This window comes from Neolamprologus multifasciatus, chromosome 7 (genome assembly GCF_963576455.1).
Source record: "Neolamprologus multifasciatus chromosome 7, fNeoMul1.2, whole genome shotgun sequence".
In the NCBI taxonomy this organism is placed as follows: Eukaryota; Metazoa; Chordata; class Actinopteri; order Cichliformes; family Cichlidae; genus Neolamprologus; species Neolamprologus multifasciatus.
Window position 1 is genome coordinate 30984337 of NC_140445.1, and position 21648 is coordinate 31005984.

At 37.7% G+C, this 21648-nt stretch overlaps 1 protein-coding gene across 1 annotated transcript; it reads right to left on the reverse strand.

Annotated features, from left to right (window-relative positions):
• Positions 1-1333: 1333 nt before the first annotated feature.
• On the reverse strand, positions 1334-20303 carry LOC146514556 (phospholipid-transporting ATPase ID-like). The gene is made up of 28 exons (XM_085165888.1): positions 19802-20303; positions 17827-17910; positions 17545-17600; positions 17192-17305; positions 16942-17040; positions 16742-16803; positions 16559-16631; positions 16387-16457; positions 16195-16277; positions 14152-14310; positions 13284-13372; positions 12976-13169; positions 12691-12899; positions 12552-12595; positions 12298-12463; positions 11785-11973; positions 11214-11329; positions 10960-11124; positions 10634-10745; positions 10400-10505; positions 9919-10069; positions 8847-9030; positions 8529-8752; positions 7655-7738; positions 6702-6947; positions 6285-6423; positions 5466-5596; positions 1334-5331 (listed from the first exon to the last, which is right to left on the reverse strand). Exons 2-28 carry the CDS (start codon positions 17879-17881, stop codon positions 5074-5076), a joined length of 3579 nt encoding a protein of 1192 aa, XP_085022014.1. The 5' UTR covers positions 17882-17910; positions 19802-20303; the 3' UTR covers positions 1334-5073.
• Between the last annotated feature and the right edge of the window lie 1345 nt (positions 20304-21648).

The following is a 21648-nucleotide window of genomic DNA, read 5'->3' on the forward strand; positions in this document are numbered from 1 at the left end:
TTGCTCCATCCACCTTTAAATGTCTATGAAATGTGAACTGTACATTTGGATAGTTCATGTCAGTCCAAAGTGATTATTACTTAATGTTGGCTTGGGTATTGAACCTTTGCAGAGTTAACATCGTGTTCCTCATATTTAAGCAATACCTTCTTTGACCCACTGAAAATGAGATCAATAGGACTCTGCCCAGCTCTAAGTCACGTGATTTCTGTTGTCTTCTATTTCAAAAGGGAAACCTTTTGCCTTTTTGACCCAAATTTACCAGATGATGTATTTATACTGCACACAGACTCTAGGTTTACATTGATGTAGTAAAAGTGGGAGGAAAAGTTATCTTTAAATTAAACCTTTTGCAAATAAATGAGATACATTTTACAACACGCACAATTTTGGAACACACTCCCTCACTTGTGCTAACATGCCAGCTGGGGGTTAGAGTACCTTTTATTGTTAAGGGTAATCCTTTATTTAGATACAAGGCTTGCAAGTGACACCACTTAGTTCAGGGGTGTCCAACTCCAGGCCTCAAGGGCCAGTGTCCTGCAGGTTTTAGATATCACCCTGGGTCAAAACACACCTGAATCAATTAGTTTATTACCAGGCCTCTGGGAAAACTTCAAGAGATGTTGAGGGGGTAATTTAGCCATTTAAATCAGCTGTGTTGGATCAAGGACACATCTAAAACCTGCAGGACACCAGCCCTTGAGGCCTGGAGTTGGACACCCCTGACTTAGGCTCTTCTTATAGATAACTCATTTCATGAGCCTCTATACTCACCTGCTGTGAGTATCAGTATTTGTCAAATAGCAAAACCCTTAAGCCACCATTAAACTGTTGTTTGAGCTCCTGTGAGGTCGGCATCTTAACACTGAGTCACCAGTCTAATCTGGAAACAATTTCAGGCTCTTAACATATTTAGACTGCCTAGACTGAACAAAGCCTTCAAATCAACACTCTCAAATGGTTAGTCAGCTGTTATATTTATGTTCCCCTGTGAAGTATATTCATGTGCTCTGGATGGGGAATGACCTGCAGGGTTACAGTCCACCCATATGGAAAAGATGTATATAAATCTTATAAAGTTTGTATCTGTCTTGTGTGAAACTTGTATGAAAAGCATACAAGAGTAAAAACAGATATGATTCCTTGAAAAATTATATAATGAAACTTGTATGTTTTGGATACTTACTAAAACAATATATGAAAGTAATGAGAAAGTGGCCACTTTCATGAGTAAATCATGTAAGCCTTATATGATTTACTCATGAAAGTGGCCACTTTCATGAGTTAAGTCATATAAGTTTTTACTATTTCTTTTCCATATGGGCAACCAGCTGAACTTAGTTTTACTGAACTCCCATTCACATAAAGTGATTTCCTTAGTTCAGAATTTACTGATCCCACTTTCTTGAATACACCAGAGATGATTTCAGATGGTTTCTTTCCACGATTAAAGCATTTGAAAATCAATGTGTTGTTTTAAATACACAGCCTTCAGACCTGAACAGCATTGACTCTGAAATAACAGAAGTACGTAAAAAGCTGATTTAAACCACAACAATACCACGGATTTAAATCCATGGTATTGCTCAGCAAAGCTCAGCAATTTTTAAAATATAAAGGCCATAACCATATTGATTCTTAAATATGATAGAAAAGAACACTCAGAAATTCAGATATGCTTGGTTTGTCTTAAGTGAATATGTCTTAACTTAAAACTTAAAAGTTGTTCTTAACATAAACCAGAGCACTGTCTCCTTGGCTCTACCACATAACAATCCTTAGTTCAAGTTGGACTGCCAAGTGTGAAATTCTCTTTCTCTTGAATTTCAGACTGCTGTCTCTTCTTACAGAAGCCAACCAGTAAGACGAGGGGGGGGGGGGGGGGGGGGGGGGTTGTATGATAATGTCAGACTATGCCCGTTTGTTTGCAGGTGTCTGTTCTGTTTTTATAACTTACTGTCTTTAACAAATTCTTTGAATGTATGTATTTTCCCTTCACTCCACTTCACTTCACTTTCTCTTCTTTCCTCCATTTTGGACCATTTTAAACCAGCACTGTTGGCTATGTCTGGCTCAATAAATATTAATGCGGTAAAGGATTTACCCTGCTTCTTTTGATGCTTTACTACTGGTTTTTATTATTCTTACATGATTATTTAAAGATATGGGACGAAGGGTCAATTCTTAAGTTATTCCAAAATGCAAGAATGACCAAGTTAATAGTCATAAGCCATGTCATAGTTAGGGTGTGCCATACATGCAGGCTATTAATGATATAACATGCAAGAGCTTCTCGCTGCTCTGTACAGTGAGATCCTCCGATGACCTTCACTGGACTGTCAAGCATGCTGGCTGCCCTGCATGGCCACGAAAGAAGGAGCAGTCAGTGTGGGTTAAAGTGGAAAGGAAGGAAGCTACATGAGCAGAGTTTTATCAGCGTAATACAAACTGATTCCCAGTGTTAAAATACAATTTAACATGGAGACTTTCAAAAGATTTTAATTTTTAAGAATTTTATTCGTCATGTCTTCACTCAGTGGCTTTAATAATTATTTTATTGGCCTACATGTTTCTTGTCTACTTATTTTTGGTCTTCTATGCAGTCCCTCAGTTTCTATGTTTAAAAAGAAATGCACTGCTCCATAAAGCTCCAGGCAGTACAAACTGACCTGTTTCTTTATTTTGTGCATCAGTAAGCCAACTAAAAGCTCTTCTGGATCTGTGCCACACTGGGACAGCCCTCTGTCAGTGAGGTCGTTGCTCGCCGTCTCAGAGGACACTGCAGTTGTGAGATGAATGCAGCTGTGTTTGTGTACAATGGGAAGTGTTAGTGAAATACGTGATTGTGAGGGACAATACACACAGCTGCACACATATTGCAAAAGAATCTGTGTGAATCTGTGCTTCGTAAACAAGGTCAAGTTATGATATTTTTTTTTAAATTGGCACATTTTTGGGCCTCTTGCCAATCCTGACAATTCTGTTCTCTGATACAAAAACTATGTGTATATATAGTTTTATTGCAAGCATGTTTCAATAAATCTACAGTACTTGTATATTTAAACAGCCTTTAAGGTGTCACTTCATCCTAAAAGACAAAACTGCACGAGTGTGTATTTTTGCTTCTTCCCATCTTTCCTCCCATGTCACAAAAACTATCTTATTGAAGTGAGAAATTCAGTCACAGGCAACAAAATTTGTAGATTTTATAATTCAAATGTGTTGCCTGGTGACCGCTGATCTTTCCCCAGTAATGACACCTCTATTCTATTCTATTCTATTCTATTTCGAATGTTGTGAAAATGTGAACACACAGTTACAGAGACAACACTGACCCCTGGCTGTAATTGGAAGATACTGAGTTTAAGCTAGTGCCTAAACAATCAAGAACCAAATGTTAAATGAACAAATAGATAATAAGGAAAAGAACAAAAAAAAAAAAACAATGTTCAAATATCTTTATGTAAAAATGTATTATAACTAAAAACAAAACAGTACAATAGACTTCAATTCAAATTAAATCACCAATTGATAATTGTTCAGATTAACATCTGACATTTCACCTGAGAAAAAAACATGCTGTAAAGATAAGTAGTATAATAATCCAGTTGTTTCAGTTCAGCTGGTGGCAAGTTCAAAATTTTAAAAATAAACAAAAAGAAAACAACGTAGGACAGAAACCAAGAACAATGTCACATTTTTCGGTCTCTTAACTAATTTCAGGTTAACATTAACATATTTTCAACAGATCAAACATATAGCCTTTTTACCAAACCAACATTGGCTCAATTAAGACCTTTAAATCAATCATACCATATGATTCTTAATTTAAAAAAAATAAATTTGAAATGTTTTGAGCAATAATTCCCCAGGCTTTCTGATGCTCTTTCAATGTTTTTCTTTGCTTTTTCACCCATTCAGTCCTGTCCTCGTGCCTGACAATTTTCAGACTAATATTTTTGTTCATTAAGCCAGTTAACACTCACTAATTAATTTTTTAAAAAGTTTAAAAAAAACAAACTAATCTAACTGAATGAACCTGGACAAATGGCAGACTAAAGAAGAGGTGACAGGTCAACCAACTATCTACGACACTTGAACAGTATCTGAAAATCCTGAACTTAGGGGAGAAAACCCACCAAAGACCTGACCTAAGAGATGCTTCAGGCTCTTCAGGTGATCCATCCAATGTTCACTAAAGGTTAATCAGAAATGATCTCAGTGTAAGATTGGCTCTCAAGCAGCCTTTGTTAAGAAAGGAAAACAGGTGGGAAAAGGCTAATCTATGCCAAACTACTCAACTTAGTAAGTGACAACAGGTCTTATGGATGAATTAATCCAAATGTAATCAGTATCAGTATCACTAAATGTCATCAATATGCACAGTGGAATCAGTAAAGAGGTCTACAGCCATCTGTAAAACACAGTAGATGCTCTGTGATGGTTTGGGGCTAGATTTTAACCAGTGCCAGTGGGAACCTTTGAGAATTGATGTAATTATGAACATAGAAAAGTACCGTCACATTTTGAGCCACCATTTCCAGTATGAAAATGATGTGAAACACACTGTCAGAGTATCAAAAACAACAACAACAACAACAAAACCAATCATAGATTGGAGCACAGACCTAGACAGTGTGAGATCATCTTGATGGAGAAGAAGAGCTTTGAATGTCCAGATTGGAGAACTATTCCTGAAGAGGACTTAACTACAAGAAGGCTTGGTTAAGAGAGCTAAGGCAATGCTGAAGAATAACTGTGCTCATACAGATATTGACTTTCAAGCTTGTTAGAAGTGTACAAACCCTTTGCTGTATAGAGTGTATTTCCATGTATCTGTTGCACCTAGTTCCCATTTTGAGGATTGATGCAAGATCTTTGCACAGTACTGTAAAACACCATGAATTTTTATACTGACTCAGTTTTAAGTGTAAAAATTAGACCCGGAAAGCAGAATTTGTATATCCTCTCATGACTGTTGATTCATTATATATATATATATATATATATATATATATATATATATATATATGAATGAATGAAGTGTTTCAGTCCCTGCAAACTTCGAGGCTATGGGCTCTGTGACTCTGACTCCTCAGTAATAGTGCGGTAGTGCTGTGGCTGATTTTGAACCATGGGAGAATCTGTGCGGTCAAACAGAGCTAGTCTTCTCATGTGTCCTTTCAGCAGGAATTTTTGAGACATTACCAGAGCACCATAGCCCTGAGAGTGTGAGAAAGCATAGCCTGACCGCCTGGTGACGCGCTTTTTCAGTGTGCGACGAGGAGCAGGTGCTGGCAATGCCTCTTTTCGCGCCTTAGCTCTCACCTAGAAAGAAACAAGTTAGATGACTTTAATATTTATTTCGTTTTTTGCACAACATTACATCAGTTCACATCCTTATTTACGGTCCACCTCCTACACATAAGATGGCTTTAATGTCTATCTAATATTTTTCTCACCTCGTCATTGATGGTAGGACGAAGCTGTATGAGAATGAAACGAAATGCTACCACAGGCAGGACACAGAGGAGCGAACTCAGGAATATGGTGAGCCATATGTTAGGCTGGTTCAAAGAGTTTCTTGCTGTGCCTGGAATCCAAACAAATATTGGACCAGCAATTAAAAACAAAGTAAAAGAATTGTTGTAAGTTACAGCATTATAATGTGCATATGTAAGCGATAAACACTAAATCCACAAAAAAAATGGAATACGTGGAAACGCTGACCTATTTACACTGTATCAATCAGCCAAATCTTAAAATAACTTGATATGGTTTAATTTCTAAAAAATCAAGTGGACCACAGCAAGTAGCCGCCATGTGTCATGGTTGCGGCTGTGTGCAGGCAGGATGAGGACCCATACGCAAGCTCACGGAGGCAGGATTGAATGCAGACATAAATACACAGAGGGTTAACGAGGGAAGTGGGAGCACACGGGGAACACAGGTGATACTGATAATCATAACAAGACACGGCAGGAGTAAACGCAACACTGACGGGAGACTGTCAAAGAAAAACAGGAAGTACACAGAGGTTCAGACAGGAGGAGAGAGAGCACGGGGAGAGCACAGACATAACGGGCTGGGGAAAACATGGAATAAAACACAAGGGGGGGAAACGAGGGCTCACAGATACACAGAGGGTAATCAAATAAGGAACATCTTAACAGAACCTAGGAACCACGGCATAAATAAAGAACAAAATACAAAACACACGAAAACTAAGAATACTGGGCCAACATGGCCCAGGACCATGACACCATGGCAGATCTACTTACCAGTGAAGGGGAAAGCAGACGTGAAGATCAAAAACATGCCGCTGCTGTACATGGTGAATGTGATGGCAAAGTAGACCGCAATACTTGCCCACACAAATAATTGGTTTATTGCTGTCCAGTAATAGGTGTCAAGAAACAGCTGAAAAAAATGATTGTTTTTAAATGTGTTCAGTGACTGAGATGAGTATAATTTGATACTGTGGTATGGGATACATACATATATAAATTAAAAAGGAAATTCCACAATATAATGTTTACACATTTAAAAAGCTGTTCACTGATTTTTAGTGCAAAATATTAGAGAAACAGAGGACGAACAGTGTTGCGACATCGCTGTCATTTTCTTTTATTCCAAGGCTAATATGTCATTGCCAAGCATGCTATAATGCTTCTGACAACAAGAGTTGTATTTCTTACCTGTGCAAACACCACAATAAGCAGGCAGGTCTGTGCCAGTAAAGCAAACGACTGATAGTCGGCAATGTCTTTTCCGTCATCTCTGACTGTGTCATGCATGGAAGCCCAGGGAATAAAGAAGAGGATCAAGGAACTGTAGCAGCTGTGCATCACACACCTCACAAATTCTTTCTTATTGAAGTATTGGTTCTTCTGCCCTGGAGCGTAGAGCTGAGGGTGCTGTAAACTCCAGCGATCATTTACATCCTGCAGAAAACAAGGTTTCGAGAAAGAGATGAGAAAGCCTGGTTGATGCAGGCACTGGGATATGACATAAAAATTACACCTAAACATGGTGAATAATTTTCTGCTGCATATGTCACACAGTGGAAATTTGTGTTTGTTTGATGGTTTATGTTGTTTTGATCATAGTGTGTATTGGTGCATAGAGTACTGAGTTTATTTGAATGGTTTTATTCTGATATTTATATTGCATGTTTTAGTGTTGTTGCACGATATCCTTTTAATCCAGTGTGGACTAGGCGGACAATAGTAGGCACTTGTTGAAGTGTGGGCGTGCCCTGAGGTGGGATATTAGCCACCAAACAAACTTGTTAGAGGAGAGGGTGAGCTCAGAGAGGAGGAAGGAAGAAACGCATGCAAGCCAGCGCCTGTCTGATCGTGGGGTGCAATGGACCAGCCAGCGTAACACAGCATCCCAGTCCCAACAGCAAGAAGAACGATACTGGGAGGCGACATGTGTAATCGACAGCAGGGAAGAGGTACACCTCAGTGTGTGAGAAATGTTGTATTCTTTTTTTGGAATAGTGTATATTTACGAATAAATGGTGTATTTAAGACCTGCTTAGTCTCTGGGCCCTGAGCGCTGATTCACTTGCTCCCCTTGTCCTTGTATGTGAAAGAAATTTAAGGTGGGATATTTAGACTTACCAGTCTACGCTGGCTACACATACCTGTTCAAAGAGGCTCAAGCCGAGGACAGGAAGAGCTGTGTAAATTGTGTTGTAGAAGGTGATGAACCACTCGTCATACACAGTCTGTAGATAACCAGAATGCATGAATGTAGCATTAAAGAAATTATATGAATTTACTTATATACATTTGTCCTGGTTTTCAGTCTGAGATAGAGATAAATCATTAAAAAAAGATCTCCCAGCACAAAAACTACAACAGTGTTTAGATAAATAATTACCACACCATGACTGACTACAGAGATTTGCTTTTTGCTTGTGAAAAGTTTAGTTTCAGCTCTACATTTATTTTATTTTATTTAAAATTCTCTCTATTTCTTTGTTTTTGTGTTGTTTTGGGTAAGTTTATATTATATGCAAATGGCAAACTTCTAAGGCTGAAAAGAAAGCCAATGCAACAAAGGGCCAAAAACTGTAGATCCTTGAAGCTGGGTCAAAAAAGTAAATTCCCATAGTGTACCTTATTAAAATGCATTACAGCATGGTGTTTACAGCCTGCATCCTCCTTCATGGCAACCATTCAGGATAGCCTGAGTTGTGATAATAATCACCCATTTAAATTATAGTCAGATAAATGATTTGCTGTGTCTGTGCAATGCAGCTATACAGGCCATGAATGGAGCTTGCTAAACAAGATGCTAGCATAAACTGATAACTGAGCACTCTAACCTGTCCAGAACAGGGCTTCAGCAGCCAATCAGCAACTGACCAGTATATCCATGTTTTTCTGCAGTCTGGCTGTATGGTCTTTTTGTTATTTTGCTCATTTTTCTTCCTTACTATATTTCCTTCTGTTTTCTCAAACTGCATATAAACATTTACATTTCACTATACATTTACAATGCATATGTCTCACCTGTGCTGAGAAACCACAAAAGAAGGCGTACCAGAAATGCATAAGGGTAAAAGTGAAGTTCTTGTAAAAGAAATATCCAAGGAACTTGCACATGCGGATGTAGGACCAGCGGCCATGCACCAGCAGGAGGCGCTGAAGGTAACGGAACTGTGCAAAGGAAAAGTCGCTGGAGAGGACTGCCTGCATGCCTTCCTGTCCACTGATACCTACACCAATATGAGCAGCTGACACACAGAAAAGGAAGAAATAAAACGGCCAGGGTCAATAACAGTAGCTACATATTTCCCAGCTGGTTAGTTGTAGTAAAAATACAGTTACCCTTTATCATGCTGACATCATTGGCTCCATCCCCAATGGCAAGAGTGACAGCCTGCTTATATTTTTTGACCAGATGAACCACTTGGGCCTTCTGCAGAGGAGTGACCCTGCAGCAAATCACTGTCTGACACATGCATGCTGTCCTCAGCAGCTCCAACCTCAAGTTCTTCTCCAGTGCAAAGGCCTGATGATGAAGGGAAGAAGGGATTACAGTAGTGCAATGAGGTCATCTGCCAAGCTTCCCTGGCACAACCTTATCACCTCAAAATGGACACCAAAAAGAAAGTCTCTTAAGGCAGGTAAATTTTAATAATCATTGTAGTATAAAAATATTAAATTCCAAAGTGTATATGTTTAATGCTAGTTACATTTAAATTAAAATTCTGGAAATTTCTCATTTTAATCACTTAAAAAAATTCTGTGAGTAGGTAGGTTTCAGATCTGGATGACTCACACTTCAGAATTGGTACAGTTTACTGCATTCTTAAACTACTGGTCTCAGAGCACACACACACACACACAAAACAGTGAATGTAACACGTTTGTCGTGCTGCGACTGGCTAAATCTGACTAAGGTTATACTACTGGCAAGCTGAAGTACCAAGCAGAAGTACCAAGATGAGGTAATTCTGAGCTGTGTCATTCTAGCAGCAGCACCCTGTTTGTGGCTGACTTTACAGGACTACCCCCGCCACAACTCAGCCAGTGTATCATTTAGCATAATTTAGTGTAGCATTTTGTCCTAATATGTCTCCTAGTAAACTTGCTTCTAACATGCTATTGGATGTGTTTATCAGAGGCAGCCACAACCGATGATCACTGCTCAGCTGCAGGCTGCAGGCTGCACTCATCCAGGCATGGAGAGCAATTTCTCAACAGAATCAGATACTTGAGCGGTCCATGTGCAGACAGGTGGCAGCTTATATGACAACCAGAAGAAGTCATACCTCAAATTAAGCACCTTATATACACATATAAAATCTACTTCAAACATTGGGTGATTAATACATGGAAGCACAAGTGAGAAGGAACAACACAAGAAACAATTCTTGTGGCTTCAGCAGCTTCTTACCAAACTGTGCCCATTTATAATTAGGCCATATTCTCCATCCACCTTCTCATCCTGCACAGTCTCCATTTTCTCAACCCAAAACAGGCCTCTGCGGGATGTAGTCACAGATGGCTCCTCTGCTGCTTCTGGACACATTTTCCTTCGAGCATTCCTGAAAATATTTGGACAGAATAAACTATTTTAAATATATTTTAAAAAGCCTTAAAGTCTTTCAACTCTTAACCCATCTTCTTCCTTTTCTTCATTACTATTATTTTTATCCTAAGTCAGATTTTTATGTAATTTATTTATTTTATGTTAGAATTAGCTTATGGTAGTTAGTTAAAAAATAAGATGGTGACAGTTTCTATTATTTTATGGGCTGTTTATTTGAAAGCACAGTAACACAAAGCTTCAAATATGTGTCAGTTTGTTCCTAATTAAATGATGGTCATTACTTTCTTAGTTATTTTAAGTATGTTTAAATATCTAATAGACTCACAGTAGCTCCTCTTTGACTCCTTTAGCAGTGTTTGCTGAAACAAAGAAGACATCCTTCATCTCCTCTCTTAGCATGTTACAGGAATAGCCAATGTTCTCTGCTGTCTCTGTTTCAAAAAAAAATCTCAGTCACTTTGGTGTAATACATGTTTCGAACTGTATATCATATGGCAGTATTATTTATCCATTTTGAAATGAGTGGTTTAAATAGATTACACAGTATGTTGACACTGACCTTGCTTATCTCCAGTTAACACCCAGATTTTGATGTCAGCTTTAGCCAGTTGCTCAATGGTCTGTGGTACACCGTCTTGCAACTTGTCCTCCACAGCTGTCGCTCCCAACAACTAAAGCCACAAATGTAGTTATCATTTAAACTGATGCTGCAGAAAGTAAAGCAATGAAGCCATCCTTTGCAGTTATCACAAATGATAGTTAAAGAATGCGCATTTAACTGTAACTCTAGTGGAAAATCAAGTATCTGCCAAAGTACTCACAGGTAATCAACCAGCAAACTGTGGTCGGTCTATCTAGCAACATGGCAAGGGTTTTTGGACTAACCATCATATCTTTCTCTATCTCTTCATAAAGTTCATCAAGTTTTTCTTCACGTCCCTCCATGGCGATGCTGGCCTCATGGTGGCGCTGTGTCCAATCTTTCATGTAGATCTCATCTAAATCCTTGTAGGCCAAAGCCAGTGTACGGAGGCCATCACCTGCATACTCCTATTTTTGTTTGATAAATGAAATTAATTTAAAAAATAATACTACTGACTTTAGCTTCAAGCTGCTGGTATAAGTTTTGGATCGCTCACATTGAGGTGATTTGTGGTCAGCTTCATCAGTTTGTTACAGGAGGGGTGCAGTCTTTCCAAGATGATGGTGTCTGCACCTTTGCAGTATAGAGTCAACTTCCCCTCTGGGCCACGCACTGTACATGACACGGAAAGTTACAATTATGTTATTCAGAAATGTATCACAGGTAGGCACCGAGCAGCTGGTCCTAGGTTATAAAATAAAAAGTTGAATGGAGAGACAATATTTTTAAATTATATTTTTAATTATAATATTATGTAAATAGATCTTTAACCTCCTAAGACCCGAACTCTTCCATGGCATGCATTTTTAATTTCTCTTTGATGAGAGCCACATATGAGGATATTCATTTAAAATTTCGATAGAACAGTAGCAGTATAATGTCCTCGTAAGTGGATATCAGACCTATTTTGGTCTAAGTAACCCAAAATGTGATGTCCACATATGTGGACGCCAGGTCCTAGGAGGTTAATCGGAAAATTAATAAAATATTAAAGAAAATTAATAAATATCTTCTCTGTGATAAAAATAAACTTAGAAATTAAACATCTTGCTGCCCCTTTATCTCACCTATCACAGACATCCTCTTCCTCACATTATTGAAGTCCAGAACAGCCAGAAGTTCATAGATGACTTGTTTGCCCATCTCTACGACTGTGATGGTTTCTGGTGTGCGTGATCGGAACACAAATCCAAAGTTTCTTGCAGCGGTCACCAGAGCGCCTTCATCAGGTGACTGAGCCTGATAATTAAGCTCTCCTACAACATAAAGATTATAAACGATATTAGTGTAGTGGTAAGTGAAAATGTGAAAATTGTGCATTTGAGGACTATAAAAGTCAATTTGTTGGGTTTTGTTTTGTTTTTTTATATGCCCTACACATATAATGGAGAACTTGTCCTTAAATAGTAATAGTGGCGATTAAAGAAAAATAAAAACAGTCACTCTGTATTATTTAAGACTAGGTTCTATTAAAAAAAAACATATTCAATTATCAGGACATTTGCTGCAAAGCAGTTCTGCTATCAACGGCTTTTAAAGAGTTTTATTAAATAAAAGATGTCTTTTAGGGGACCCCTCACCCTCTTTCTTTTCCTCAGGCATGACAGTGTGACACAGGGATAACAAGCGGAAGAACTCCTGAGTCTCAGGGTTTCCACTTCTCACCATCTCCACCAGACTGTGGTCATGAAAGCTGAACTTTGGATCAGCCAGATTGTTCCAGGAGAAGTCCACTCTCTCTGTCCTCTGCAAGAAAAGCCAAAACAACAAAGTTGTATCAATACTTCCTTTAAACAAAGTTCACAAACAGAGTAATCATCTGTTTTCCTCTCACCTCTGTAATTTCCACTCTTTGTCCAGAGAAATCATAGAGGTCCCCTTAATAGAAGATAAATATACCTTAAAAATCACTTTTTCAACCAATGCTTGTTTCCATTTGGCTCACTAATTTTTGCACAAGCAAAGCTGCTCACCGTAAGCTTTTCCATTAATGGAGCACTTGTTGAAAGTCATGATGTTCTGTGTCAGAGTGCCAGTCTTGTCGCTGAAGATGTATTTAATCTGGCCTAGCTCCTCACTGAGTGTGGTGGTTCTTGCCTGAGCTGGAGTATCTTTCTTAGGATAGTACATCTTCCTGTCCCAGTTTATGAAGAAGCTGTTCCCCAGACGAATGACTTCCATGCTAATATTGTAGCAAAAATTGGTCAGTTGGTCAAAACATGAAACAATTGTCAAGGTTTTTCTGTACTGAAACTTACCTGACATAGAGAGAAATTGGTACCACTGTGTTAAGAACGATGACATAAGACCAGAAGGTGAGGAATGATGAGAGATGAGCATCAATGCCCACTTCGCGAGGAAGAAACACAGTGAACAAAGAGCCCTCGCTTGCTTCCCAGAATGCATTTAAAATGGCCATAATGGCACACATAAATCCCAGGAAACCGAAGATCTGATAGAGCAAAGAGATCACAAATCTGCATGTGAGTAATTAATGTTTTTATGAACGTAATATATATTATGAGTCATCTTTAAAACAGTTAAAGGTATGTGTCTATAAACTCACACACAGTACAAGGATATTCATCAGGTGATCAATGCTGGTCCGTTTGAATACTGACTTTCCGCTGTTCTGCATCAGCTTAGTGTCAGGACCTGTAGAGGTTCATGTTGTCATGTTGAGACACACTGGTGACAATACTGGTGTGACAGTTACAGTTTTTAGAAGGTTTACAGACTGTTTAGTAGTAGGAGAAAGTAGTAAAAGAAAAAAAAATACAGGGTTTTTTTTGCTTTTACACAACACACTGTAGTAGACTTTAGTACAAGGAAGAGACCCTCACCTCTATAATAGAAACTGTGAAACCTCTAACGAATGTGTGAATTTGGTTGAAGCTGATTCTCAGAAAGACTTTTTGTGAGTCCCATAATAGCCTGTACCTCAAAAAGAGATGTGCCAAATGACAGATGTACTCCCAAATTATTTCTGGACAAAACAGTAACTGAGATGGCAGTTAGTGCAACACATTAAAGCTAATTCTTCTGTAGTCCGATTGGTTAGAAGGACGATTCAGAGGTTAAATTCTTTCCAAATTAAATTCCTAATTTAGCTAATAAATTGTGCTAAAAAAAATTGTAACAATAACATAAAATAGCATTTTATATAGGTCCACTACAACTGGTTTTACAATGCAGGTGAATATAAATAGTTAGGCTATTTCACTTTCAAAAGCTGGACACTTTAACAAGTCTAATGTGTAACACATGCACCCTTTGGATGCCCTCGCACACTTTACTCAAGAGGCCCATCCATCCTCTACTTTACTGTGTGTATTTACATTATTATCAGAGTAAATTATAAAGGCTAAATCCAAAAAGAATCTTGTCCATTGTAAACTGTACACAACTGCAGTACTAGTAGCCAGCTAGCATACCTCCAAAAATTACCAAACCGAAGCACCACTCAGTGTTCCTGAGAGTGCAGCCTCTGAGCAGCATTTTGTCATTGTCCAAAGCATAGATGCCATCGTTCACTGTCAGGGTCCCTTTGAACTTGTCCAGACGGTTGTTGGGAGGTTCACATCGCACTTCACCTGAGAAACAGAGGTGTCAGCAACAGATTTTGGATTAAAGTTCCCAGGTTTCAAGGGAATAAGCTCACATATAGCTCCACTTCCTCAAGCCTAGCTGTTTGCAGAAATAAAAAAAAATACTCAAAATAAATACATTCACAGAATACAATTCAAATTCAATGTGTCAATCCTTTAAGTTCTCTAACATATTTTTGGGTCATTTTGAATGTGATGGGAGTAACTTGCATGGGCCTCATAGGGCAGGAAAAAGTGTGACATACTAGCCAGGGCACCAATGGTGGGAAAGGCCCTTGCAAGCCTGGAATAAAATGTTTGCTTTAGTTTGAATTTCTTCCTTTTATTTCTGTTGTAATTCATTTGCCTGGTCAAAAAGATGCACCCCTTCTTCTTTACAGCACAGATAATTATTAGTCTATGTACAGTAGGTTACTGTTAAAGGACATTGTGAGTGATAGCTTTCCTCATAAAAGTATATTTAGAGTATCAAGAAAGAAATAAAAGAATGAATAAGGAGAGTAGAGAAGTCAGCATTTATTTAAAAAAAGGTGAGCTGGTAAGCAAGATAAACTACACTCAAACTATTCCACTTTGAAGCCATGCAGTATGAGGTTTAGCATCCTGCTAAAATATGCAAAGCCTATCATTTGAAAAAGATACAATCTGGATGGGATGTTGTTTTAAAACCTGGTTATACCTTTTATCCTCAGTGGTGCCTTTCCTAATGTGCAGCTGCCAATTTCCCATTCACTAATGAACCTCTATACGACTTGATACAATAAGCAGTAATTGTATTTGCGGCTGAACAAGCACTCTTCTCTTTAATACAGAAGATGGGGCTTTATTTTTCAAACATAACTTGAAATTTCAATTAAATTTGGCCACAGAAAAAGCAATTTCTGAAAATGTTCCTGAGCTTGTGCAGTAATTTCATTGACAGAACCATGCCTGATTTTAATGCAGTGCTACTAACATTAGTAAATATTCATGAAATTATAAAAAGTCTCAATTAAAAAGTTTGATCTGTTTTTATTGTGTCTCGCGGGTATTTCTGAGGTATGTTCTAAGTTTGTTATATGACAGATCATAATCATTGTTCTGTAAGTAATTGCATCTACGTGTCAGTAAATATGTTTTTTCCTGATCTTCTCATGGCAAAGCCTGCTATCTAGTGGGTTAACATGGGAAGCACCATGTAAGAGCACAAGCGGGAGTTTTTCTCCCAGTGCTCGACAGGGAAGGTCCATTTCTCTGTGTCTCTGACAATTCCTGCATCTGTTACTCTTGACAAGGCATAATGGGTAAGTGTGGCGAATTTGATTGATTAATCTCACTTATTAGAACCTTGTTCAGTGAAGGGATGACTTTCTTTTGTGTTTAAAAAGTTTGTTACATTACTACATCACCAAAAGCTAGCTGTTGGTGCTTTGTTTAGCCTGTTAGCATGAAACATACCAGCATATGGTGTTAATTGTATTTCTTGACATGCGATGCCAGTGTATTGTTGATGTTGAGATTGTGTAGTGGCTGTTTACTCACGACAACAATGTTGAATGTACCATTTGTGTATTTGTATGGAGACTAAATACACCGCACTCTATTTCTGTTATTACAGTTTTACAAAAGAATGAAAGAATTTACAAATGGCGCAAATCAGTAAAGCTCTGAAGAATGTGACACGGTCTCCTAAGTGTTCACTGAAGCCATTTAATATTTAGCTTTTTCATGTTAATGAATATCATTGCATTTTTTTTGCACAGTGTCATCACTTTTTTGAAATTGGGATTTTATAGACATAGCCTCAAAAACATTATTTACAGGAATGTACTGTAAAAGTTTCATTCAAGACTATTTTTGTCTGTTGTTTATGTTTCTGTATCTTCTCACCATTAAAGGCAGCCAGTGCCTCAATGTTGTCTCCCAACTCTCCAGTTGCAGTCAGAGCCTGTTTCACCTTCAGATTGGTTTCTCTGGGGGAGACCAAGAGGACATGAAAAAGGTAAGGGAAATGTAAGGCATTGTTAGAAATTAGCCATTATGCTAACATACACAGGTTTTTGCACAGTACTCCACACTCACCCATCTAATTCAGCTGTTTCCACATAAACTAAATTAAGGGGCTCACTGCTAGACAGCAACAGAAGGTCTGCCTAAGAAATGAAAGCAATAAGTATGGTCCAGTAGATTGAAGCTTTTGAATTTAATTGCTTTCACTTTCTTCAAATCTTTACTATAGCCTCCCAAAACCTACTGTGACAAACTCATTATTCTCCAGTTTGACTATGTCCCCAACCTGAACATTCATCCATTTTTCATTTTTTAGTCTGTCGGGAAGCGAACAAAGACATAAAACACAGAAATGAATCCAAACACTGCATAATTCTTCATACAAAATGTATTCTTTTGTTTTTCATTTGTGTTTCCAAAGACTTACTGGCCATCCATGAGGACGTCCACCTTTCGGTTATTCACTTGTCTGTCACATTTGTGTCTGTTCTGCTCAGTTGATACAAGAGAAAACATTGTTTGCTTACAAATCAGATTTATTTTTTCTTTTCCATAATATTGAGTGAGATTCTTTTTTAGTTAAATACGATTTCAATTCTGTTTCCAATTTTTATAATTTCTGCTTACTATGTCATCATTGGCATCCTTGACTGCCGATATAGACAGCACAAAAATCAAAGGGACGGCTGTGGTGAACCATGACAAAGAGGAGATTTGTGGGATTAACTGTGGACACACACACACACACACACACTATTTTAGTACAATGATCATTTAGCTTGATCATCTGCAAGCTAAATAAACTTAAATTGCATTACTTATGGACATTTTACTGATAATGTTTGCACAATGTGAAGAGATGGTTCTGTAGAGATACCTGAAGGATAAGAAGGAAGAGGAAGTAGGCATTAGCGAGTCTTCTGAACTGCTCAAATAAATTAAGCGGCAGGAAGGTGAAGATGTTGTATTTGGAGGTCCTGATGGCATTGTTCTAAAGTAGAGGAAATTTCCAGATATTAGTCTCTGAGATGTATGTAATTTTCAAAACCAAATAACCAAAAAAATTAAAAAAAAACCTTAAAGACACATTTGTGATTGACAGCATTTAAGTATGTCTGTAAATGTTGCAGTGAAGTAGCAATCTGTGCTTTTGATCTCAGTACGACTTTCAAACTCTTATATCCATGGTATTTAATGAATATTCATAATAAGATTTGTTTTTATACTTACAGCATAGCCATGAGATAAATTGAAAGATCTGTCATTAGCTCTTAAACGTCTCTCCTCTGTGAAAATAAAACATCGAGGGCGAGAGTTTATAATAAGTTAAAGGAGCGCTAAGAAAAAAAAAATCTACTCTGAAAAAAATGTTTACTCCAATTCATACTTAAAACTTAAATTTACAAAAGTTTCAAAACCCAGTAGTTCAGGAATATTTTCAAACAAGAAAACCCTGATAAACATAACAATTATTCAGCGCATAGCAGAAATTCTGCATGCATCAGAGCTTACCTTCGCTTTTCCCTTTTCCACGTACCGGGTTAAAGTGTGACACTACAGATCCCATCTTTATCTCAGTTTTCCATGTTTTACAACCTAGGGAAAGCATGCATGTGTTTTTATGACAGTGACCTATGTAGCTAGGCAAAGAGTTGTTCCTTTGTGGCTTACATATATCGAAAAAGCAAGTGAAAGGAGAAACTGTTGCAAAAGCAAGAGGGAATCAGTTAATATATGGAAGGTCATGTTTGAGTAGAATTGTGATTCACTGTAAAAACAAAATGAAAAAAAAAACCCTTAAAAGCTCTGACAGTATCTTAAAAAGTTTTACATGCAATCTGTTAAATTCATTATTTTTTTTTTTTGTTGTTGATATATTGGGTGAATATAGCCACTGACTGATGACAGACACTATTCTTTCACCAAAACAGTGCCGATGATGGTAGTAAACAACTACTATCATCTACATACTATATCTATCTATCTATACTTTATTTATTACTACTAAATAGAACTATATAGATATAGGGTAAATAGATTTGAAAATTAGACAGAGTAAATACAAAATGCAATTTTTAAAATGATGACCCTTCCCAGAAGTGGCCATCCTAGCAAAAGTCCTTAGAGATTGCATGAAGCCACAGACAAATTCAGAAAAATACATTTAAGAACTGCAGGCCTGATTTGCTTCAGTTAAGGTCAATGTTCAAGATTCAACAATAAGAGACTGGACAAAAATGGCGTCTATGGTAGAGCTCCAAGGTTAAAAACATTGCCGACCAAAAACAACACAAAGACTTGTCCCAAACCTGCCAAAAACATCTTGACAATCTTCAAGACTTTTTGGAAAAACATTTAGTGGACTTACTTGAAAAATATATCCTGTTACATCTGGCGTAAAACTAACAAACCATTCCATAAAAAGAACATCACACCAACAGTCACATATTGCTGTGGTAGTAGCATGATGGTCTGTGGCTGCTTTTGCTGTTATCTAGGCTGTTGAACCTGGACAACCTGCTGCAACAGATGGAAGTATCAATTCTGCATTCTACTAGAAAAAAATGTTAATGAGGGAGAATATAGCCATAAGTTTGTGCCATGAAGTTCAAGCACACTCAAAAACACCAGCATGACATTCATGCTCAAAAACCCTCCAATATGTATGAATTAAAGCAATTCTGTAAAGAAGAGTGAGCCAAAATTCCTCCCCAGCCACGTGAAAGACTCATTCTCAGATATTACAAATACTTGATTGCAGTTCTTGCTGACAAGGTTGGCACAACCTGGTGTTATGAGTAGGGGGCAATTACTTTTGCAACATAGGCTAGCTTACCTTAATAAATAAAATCATCATTTAAAAACTCCATTTACATTCTCAGTTATCATAGTCTAACATAAAAAAGTTATTCTGTGACAAATGTGCAAAAAAAAGAAATTAAGAAGGAGGCAAATACATTTCACTGCATTGTACACCCACTCTCCAGACTTTATTTGTGTTACTAAGCTATAAAGACATAAAACCACTCCTGTTTTAACCGTTTGTGCCAGTCAACCAGGTTTGTTCATCACCCTTAAGTCTCCATTATAACATACAAGTACTGTTTGTATTTTTCATCATGTTTTCTTTTTGCAAAGTAAAGTTCTGAATAGAAAAAGTGAGAATAGGAAATGTTGACAGTGAAATCAATAGCAATTTAACAGTAATAAAGTGAGTCTGAGGTTAGACACTAACCTCTAATGCTACCTAATACATGTATGGAATCTTCGAGCATAAAAAGAAGCCAACAAACTTTGTTAAGTTTCATTTAATATTTCTTCACTCACAATAATGTTAAATCAGTCCAAACTATTGTGAATCTGACCAGGCCGGAAATCTAGGCCAAACTTCAAGGGTTCAAATTGTGAGCTTGTTTATGATTATTATTAATGACATTCAGGATATCAAACACACTTCCACGGTCTGAAGTGAAAATCAGCCACATACCTCAACAAAATTATGATTTCCTCTGTCCCCAAAGTCCTGCTCACACACAAGCACAGGCTGGAAAAAAAAAAGAGGTTTTTAAGATTTTAAAGTTTCCTTTTATTTCCGCTTTTGACGAAGTTAACCCACGCTAGGTACCAATCCAGGTACCAAGTGGTGGTACCGAGAGGTGCCTGCAGTAGAGATTTCAGGTTCATCCAGGAAGAACTTGGCTGGGATGCCCCTCCCCCTAGCAACCCAGGGCTTGTTTGAACAGTGCAGTGATCTTTGGACCTCAATGGCAACTCAGTGTAGGATGTAGGTGCGGTAAAACAGCAATAACTGGGAAGAAATTCAGCCAATCAGAGGTAGCATTATGGTTGCGACCTGGGCGGTCAGGTATGTAACACACCCCGTGCCAGATGCGCATGCTCAAATTGAGCAGTTGACTTAAATTCAGGTCACGTTTTGACTCATTCATAAGCATGAAAAAAATCATGTATCGTTATACTGATTGTCACCAAATATGGAGATTGCTGACATAATACAGAATTAGTAGTAATGACAGTAAAACTGAAGGGCCAGTTCATTCATAGAGGCCATTAGCTGGTTGTGGTCTAAACTTGTGAATACAGTGCATAAAGTAAACTGTGTTGATCTACAACACCAGAATGTGAAGTATCAGAAAGAAGGCTGAGCTTTATAATCTAACACTTCCTAATAAAGAGGATGAAACCACACGTGAGACAGATGGTGGTAGAGCTGATTTAATGGAAACCCCAGGAGCAGAGGGATGATTCACAACAGGTAGATGTTCTGTCCTGTTTGAAGCCACTGAAGATAAAGTCAGGAACTGTAACAACTTCTTGAACATTTTCAGCAAATAAAATGCTTTGGTCTTGATTGATAAAGGCAGTAAAAAATCACCCAGGTGAGAAAGTAAATTTTGAAGATCTCTACTGGCAAACTGTTTCAGCAAAGAGGAAGCTCACACATACACTATCGCAGCCCCACCAATGCTTCTGTTTTTCATAAACAAATGTATTGCAGCTCAGGTGATGATCAACTGGAACTAAAAAGTGCAATTTGTAAATGACTATAGGCCTAATCGAAATCTGCTTGAAGCCTGGATGACAAATCATGGATATATCCTTTTTTAGACACATTTTCCAGATTTGTAACTGAAAAAATACATAACTGACTTGTTGTTTTGGAAGTGTTTCTTTACACCTTTGGTTCCTGTTTTTAAAGATAGGGTTATGAAAAGGTGAAAAAAAAAAAACAGTTACAGAGATAAGACTAATGACTGGCTGTACACTGTGAACACTGTGAATGTTGTAGTATCAGGTTAAGTCACACGTTCATGAAGGACTGAATGTTATTATTAACACAGAATAACAGCACACACACACACAAAAAATCCTCATGCAAATAACCACAGTGTGTCAACTATACATGTAAAAATGAAGGGGGGAAGGGAAAAACAGATTTTGAACTGGAAGCAAAATACAAAGTTTCTCATTTTTGCTCCTTACATTCCACCATATAGGAAATAAAACAACCAATAAAGGCAAAAGAAATGTGTTTGCAGCACACAAACTCATTGCAGTTGCGTGTTTTGTATACGTTTTTGTATGTTTTTCTCAGAATGATTATTACACTACTGTATGAAGCCATGTTGTCCAAGGTGATCAGCCACTCACCATACACACACACTATCAAGAACAACACACAACACACTAACAAGAAGCAGTTTGATGCATAGAGCAGGATACTATCATTTTTATTTTTTTTAACCTCGTAAGCCCCAAGGGGGTTTCTGAGCTTCCTGCTTGAAAATGTAATGCCCGAATTTAATTGATTATTTC

What these genes read in the sequence shown, in the direction of transcription:
- LOC146514556 (XM_085165888.1), bottom strand. Translation starts at nt 17,881, where the DNA reads ATGGGATCTGTAGTGTCACACTTTAACCCGGTACGTGGAAAAGGGAAA. An exon ending in TGGAAAAGGGAAAAGCGAAG is followed by an intron (nt 17,601 to 17,826) that starts GTAAGCTCTGAT and finishes TTATTTTCACAG; the next exon opens with AGGAGAGACGTTTAAGAGCT. An exon ending in CGGTTTGGTAATTTTTGGAG is followed by an intron (nt 13,373 to 14,151) that starts GTATGCTAGCTG and finishes GAACCTCTACAG; the next exon opens with GTCCTGACACTAAGCTGATG.